At 44.3% G+C, this 6659-nt stretch overlaps 1 protein-coding gene across 1 annotated transcript; it reads left to right on the plus strand.

Annotated features, from left to right (window-relative positions):
• The first annotated feature begins 2129 nt into the window (after positions 1 to 2129).
• On the plus strand, positions 2130 to 3080 carry LOC123933162 (olfactory receptor 1I1). Its single transcript, XM_045992154.1, has one exon. The coding sequence runs from the start codon at positions 2130 to 2132 to the stop codon at positions 3078 to 3080; it is 951 nt and encodes a 316-aa protein (XP_045848110.1).
• The last annotated feature ends 3579 nt before the right edge of the window (positions 3081 to 6659 follow it).

Here is a 6659-nt window from a genome sequence, read left to right on the forward strand (position 1 = left end):
CAACACAGAATCTGCTTGAGTTTCTCCATCTCCCTTTGTGCCTCCCTCCAGCTCGCTTATTCTCTCTCTCTCTCTCTCTCTCTCTCTCTCTGAAATAAATAAATCTTTAAAAAAGAAGAGGAAGAGGAGGAAGGAGAAGAAGGAGGGGGAGGAAGAGGAGGGGAAGAAGAAGAAGAAAGAGGAGAAGAAGAGGAAGAAAAGAAAGACTCAACACTCTACAGATATGGTCACAAAATGCCTCCATTGTTGTGTTCTTGTCCACAATTGCCTTTAAGCCATGGGACCCAACCAGTTAAGCAATGAGTTAGAGAAGATCCTCTCTTTGCTGAAAAGAGTCAATATTGAGATTTTATAAAAATATTGTTTCACTTACTTGTGAAGCATAAGGAATAATATGGAGGACATTGGGAGAAGGAGAGGAGAAGTGAGCTGGGGAAAGCGGAAGGGGACACAAACCATGAGAGACTATGGACTCTGAAAACAAACAGGGTTTTGGAGGGGAGGTGGGGTAGGGGGTTGGAAGAGCCTGGTAGTGGGTATTATGGAGGGCACGTATTGCATGGACCACTGCGTATGGCGCATAAACAATGAATTTTGGAACACAGAAAAGAAATAAAATAAAATGGGAAAAAATGTATTTTGAACCAAAAAAAATGTGGTAAGTCGTGCCATGCTGGGCTTTTCCTATATCATCCATGTATCATAAGAGAACTATGTGGCCCCTAATACACTCTCTGTAAATGTTCATCAAGTGAAAGGAAGAATTGTTGTGCATACTAGGAGGTGGAGACTTGGAAAGACAAATGCAACCAGACTTTGGTGGTCTCATGTGGAGGGGATAAACACGTGATTTCTTTAGGTTTTTAACATGAAGTTTCTCAACAAAGTCCCAAACAGCTGAAGCCAAAGCAGAGACTAATTCAAAAGTCACCTCTGATTCTGCAGATTACAATGGTCAAGGATGAACTCCCAATTCCCTTCTAAATACATGGGAAAATAAAACCAGGGCCATACCAGTGTTAAATGGGTGAAGGAGAATATTATCACAACATACCTACACGTGGGCATCTCTTTAAATGTTGGTCTCACATTGGTCACTGTTTTCATATCCGTTCATTTTATAAACTCACTTTTCTTGTCATCGTAGTTCCTACAGGAATACGCACATGGCACACTTTGCTTTCCATCAAACAGGGATTTAGGCACATTGTTGTCATTCTTATGAAACCAGCTTACTTTTGAACCATCTGGGCTGTGTCTGGGAGTTTTCTTTTGAATAAACTTCTTAAACACTGTTTGACATGCTATAACAATGTATATTTTCCTGAGGGTACAAAAGTATTCCAACTGCTAGTGACAGCCTCTCTAGAACGTAAGAAAGTATAAATTTTTTTTGTCCTGCAAAACTACTACTAATGACAAAATATTCTTCCAAAAGACCAGTAGCTTTAAACCTCCATCTATTCTTTTCACCTGAAAGTTTTCTTTAAAATCTCCATTTAACCATCTTTCTGGATTCATCCATGGTCGTGGTCTCTGTATCCTCCCAAACATATATTGGATGTTGTCTCACAAAGGATGAGAGGGGGTTTACTGTAGTGATGACGTGGTAGAAGATCATAAATGTCCCCAAATAAATTTGGCCATCACTGGAAAGAGAGGAGAAGTGTTATCTGTCCCTGTATCCTTGGTCATTAACCTGAAATGGATGCAAAAATTGTATCATGTGAAGGAAGGATGGAATGGAAGGAGGGGAGGAAAGAGGGGGTAAAGGGAAAGGAAGACAAGGAAGGAAAGAGGCTGATAAGATTCCCTCTCCCTGTACTGGGTTTCAGTTTAGGTTTGATCCAGCTTAATTTTGTTTTTTTATGAAGCGTTACTCCACTAAAAACACAAAGGTGTTCATGGGCAAATGTCTAAGTTGTCTCTAAACACTTGAGTTCAGTTTTTGAGATGCTAACTATCTCAGGCGTGGATGGGTTTATTGGGGAGAAACAGAAACCCATGGATCTTCACAGAGCTTCAATCTCGATGGGGAGCCAGAACAGGAACTCCATCTCTGACTCCCAGCTTTATGTTGCTTTCCTCTCTCCTTTTTTTTTTTCCTTTACAGTAGAAACAAGTTGACCATGGAACCAAAAAAACAAAAAAACCAAACAACGATCTCAGAATTCCTCCTCCTGGGACTCACAGAAAAGCCAGAGCATCAGACTCTCCTCTTTGGGCTGTTCCTCTCTGTGTACCTGGTCACCATCTTTGGGAACCTGCTCATCATCCTGGCCATCATCACAGATGCCTGCCTCCACACGCCCATGTACTTCTTTCTCTCCAACCTGTCCCTCATCGATACCTTCTTTTCTTCCACCACTGTCCCCAAGATGCTGGTGAACCTTTGGACCCAGAACCAGGGCATCTCCTTTGTGGGCTGCCTTGCTCAGATGTACACCTTCCACCTGTTCGGGACCATGGACAGCTTCCTCCTGGCTGTGATGGCCATTGACCGCTTTGTGGCCATTGTCTACCCTCTACGCTACTCAGTCATCATGAGCCCTTGTGTCTGTGGGTTGCTGTTGGGGGGGCCATGGTTGATCACCAATCTCCAGTCACTTGTCCACACCTGCCTCATGGCTCAACTGACCTTCTGTGCTGGCTCCAAAATCCCCCACTTCTTCTGTGATCTCATGCCCCTGTTGAAACTCTCCTGCTCTGATACCCACACCAATGAGCTGGTGGTTTTTGCTTTTGGCATCATCATGGGCATCAGCCCCCTCTTGTGCATCCTTCTCTCTTACACCTGCATTTTCTGGGCAGTCTTCAAGATCCCTTCTGCTCAGGGCAAGTGGAAAGCCTTCTCCACTTGTGGCTCACACCTCACTGTGGTGTCACTGTTCTATGGCACCATCTTTGCCGTGTACTTGCAGCCCACATCTCCTGCCTCCTCCAAGAAGGACAAGGCAGCTGCCCTGATGTGTGGAGTAGTCATCCCCATGCTGAACCCCTTTATATACAGCCTAAGGAACAAGGACATGAAGGCAGCCCTGAAGAAACTCATCAGCAAAGCAGTCTCCTCTCAGTCCTAGTGTAGAACAGTTGTTGGGCATTCAGCTTGTTCTAAAACCAATGTTGGGTGGTGGGAACACAGAAATACATCCCATCCCTGCCCTCAGGGCGTTCAGAATTGAGTGGGGGTAGACATGTGTCATTATGGTGCAACGTGGTAAATGTGTCACAAAAATGAATGAAAACCTTTGGGAACTCAAAGGGAGAGCTGTGCATTTTCCCCATGAAGATCAAAAGATTTCAACGAACTCTTAAATTGGTCCTCTCTGGGGGGTATTGGGCTTATGGAATTTCTACCTGGGTTAATACACTTGAACAAAAATTGGCTACACCATTTTCTTTTGGCTACACCATTTTTTTAAGATTTATTTATTTATTTATTTATTTGACAGACAGAGATCACAAGTAGGCAGAGAGGCAGGCAAGGGGGGCTGGGAAGCAGACTCCCTGCTGAGCAGAGAGCCCGATTCGGGGCTAAATCCCAGGACCCTGAGATCATGAGCTGAGCTGAAGGCAAAGGCTTAACCCACTGAGCCACCCAGGCACCCCTGGCTACACCATTTTAATACTGATAAAGACAATACATATTAGCTACTTACATCATCATGCTTCCTAAGTGACATGGAGAAGGAAAGTGAAAGTATCTGTTGAGATTAGCTCACGTACTATTTGCTTCAGCGGCCACCAGCCTTGTTCTCAAAAGGACCTTATGGCCACCTCTTGTGCCCATGACTTTGGGGATCTTTGTCATAATCGGGCCTCCCATGTGCACCTCCCCCACCTCCCATGCACTGGATCATAAGAGACAATGACATCTGGCTCCCAGGTATTGTGATTCAGGTTGGCGCTGAACCCTTCAATCTGCCTTTTTAACAGGCTCTCCAGGTGGCCCTGTGCAGGAAGTACACAGTCCTCTGTCTTAGGACACAGGCCCTGGACAGGCTGCAGAGTCCATGTGTTTCCTGTGATGTCCATCACCTGACTTCAAACCCAATCTGATTCTACAGGCACAATCAGAAACAAGCAGATAGCATGGGCTGGCAAGCATGGAAAGTTAGTGCTGGAAGGTGAATTGTGTCCTCCAAAAAAGATGTGTCAAAGTCTAACCCTCCAGGACCTGAGAATGTGACCTTACCTGAAAATAGGGTCTTTACAGAGGTAATCAATTTAAAATGAGATCATTAGGATGGGCAATATGATTGCCAAACTTATCTAAAGGGAGAATTTGGACACAGGGAGAAGGCCATGTGGAGATGGAGGCAGAGATGATGGTGATGGTTCTACAAGCCAAGGAATGCCAGAGAGTGCCAGCAAACCACCAGAAGCCAGGACAGAAGCGTGGAGCAGATCCTCCCTCACAGTTCCCAGAAGGAACCAACCCTGCTCATACCTGATCTCAGACTTCTGGCCCCCAGAACCGTGAGACAATAAATTTCTCATCCAGTTTGTGGTCTTTCGTTATGGCAGTCCTAACAAATTAGTACAGTGAGTTTAGGAAGACCAAGCATCATGCAAAGACCACACCCAGATTCATCCCCTCAAGCCCATGACTCACTGCATGTCTGATTAAGAGTCTGGGTTACATCTGCAGGAAAAGATGAAGGATTTAAGTTATATGGATTCATTTTCTGGGTCTCAATGTGATGACAATAATGAGATTTACTGCATGCTGGGTACAGTGCTGAGCCCTTTGGAAACAACAACCCTACAAGGTAGGTGATAAAAGTTCTTAGTTTACAGATAAGGAAGCTGAGGTTTGCAGAATGAAGCTGCCAAAGTTCAAACACAGGACTTAACATTACATGATACTGTCTAGAAGTTGGCATCTAGAGCAAGGATGTGTAAACCAGGACCCTCGGGCCAAATCCAACGACAGCCTGTTCTTGTATGGTCTGCGAGCTGAGGATGTTTTTTATATTTTTAAATAGTTGGGGGGCGGGGGAAGAAGACTATTCTATGACAGATTAAAATTATATAAAATTCTAATTGTAGTGCTCACAAAGTTTTATGGGAACACACCCATGCCCATTAATTTATGTATCACCTATGACTGCTTTCAAACTACAGGGCAGAGTTGAATAATCTTGACAGAGACTTATGATGCACAAAGCCGAAAATATTTATTGTCTGGCTATCTGCAGTTTACTGATCCCTTTTCTTTTTTTTTTTTTTTTTATATATTTTATTTATTTGACAGAGAGAGATCACAGAGAGAGAGGCAGACAGAGAGAGAGGAGGAAGCACGCTCCCTGAAGAGCAGAGAGCCCGATGTGGGGCTCGATCCCAGGACCCTGGGATCATGACCTGAGCCGAAGGCAGAGGCTTAACCCGCTGAGCCACCCAGGCGCCCCATACTGATCCCTTTTCGATAGAAAAAAGTAGCAACTGATACTCAAGTAGATCCATGAACCAGAAGCATCAGCATCATAGGGTTTTTGCTAGAAATGAAGACTCAGACACCATCCCAAACCAATGAATCATAATTTTAAGAGCAACCCATAGGGCTTATATGAGCCTTAAAGTTTGGGGATCACAGAGATAGGTCAAGGATGGAAAGGAGGGTTATAGAGATGTGGGACTCAAATAGGCCTTCAGTTCAGAGATACAGGAGAACTGGATCTGGGGCATTTTTCCATAGACGTTTTCCAGTTCCTTGGCATAGACATGGTTCTGGAAAGGAAAAGTCCAAGAACCACACCAAACGCTTTAGAATTGCAGCTGCAACTTGAGGACATGGCCACCAGGTGGCAACAGTCTGTTTCACAACTTGGATTTAAAGCGGCTCTTTTATAAGGAATAACACAGAGGACATTGGGTGAAGGAGAGAAGTGAGTTGGGGGAAATCTGAGGGGAGGCGAACCATGAGAGACTGTGGACTCTGAGAAGCAAACTAAGGGTTTTGGAGGGGGGGGTGATAGGATGGGTGGCCCTGGTGGTGGGTATAAGGAGGGCAGGTATTGCAGGGAGCACTGGATGTGGTGCATAAACAATGAATATTGGCACACTGAAAAAATAAAATTAAATTTTAAAAAAATTTTAATTAAAAAATAATAATAAAGCTCTTCTTTTTCAGAAACATTTATTCTGGCTGTAAACTGCCCCAGTTCCCCTACCTCAGGTGTAATCGTCCCCTGGGAGGGACAGGATGTACAAAGTTCCAGTGGTGGGACAGAGCCTGGGTTGTTCAGAGAAATCGTGGAGAGGTGTGTCTCCAGCCCACAGCGAGGGAGTGGGGTGTGTGGGAGGCTGTGGAGGACAGCAGTAGTCAGCCACCATGGGGTTTGGTCCACAGGGCAGAAGGGGACCATGACATTAAACAGGAATGTAGGGAGGGCCCGTGTTTCAGAATTAATCCACTGATGAGTCATCCTATGGTTTGGGGGTCAGAAAACCTTCTATAAATGACCAGATAGTAATTATCAGCTTTAGAGATCATACAGCTTGTTTAATGACTCATCTCGGCTGTTCCAACGTGGAAGTCACCATAAACAAAACATCAAAGAGTAGAGACTGAAACTTGAATTTCATATCATTTTACATGTCATGAAATAGTCTTTTTTTTTTTACTCTTGCAAAAAAAATGGGTTGACATCATCAAA

Source organism: Meles meles, chromosome 20 (genome assembly GCF_922984935.1).
Source record: "Meles meles chromosome 20, mMelMel3.1 paternal haplotype, whole genome shotgun sequence".
Classification (NCBI taxonomy): domain Eukaryota; kingdom Metazoa; phylum Chordata; class Mammalia; order Carnivora; family Mustelidae; genus Meles; species Meles meles.

Coding starts and splice junctions, on each gene's coding strand:
- LOC123933162 (XM_045992154.1), top strand. CDS start 2,130: ATGGAACCAAAAAAACAAAAAAACCAAACAACGATCTCAGAATTCCTC.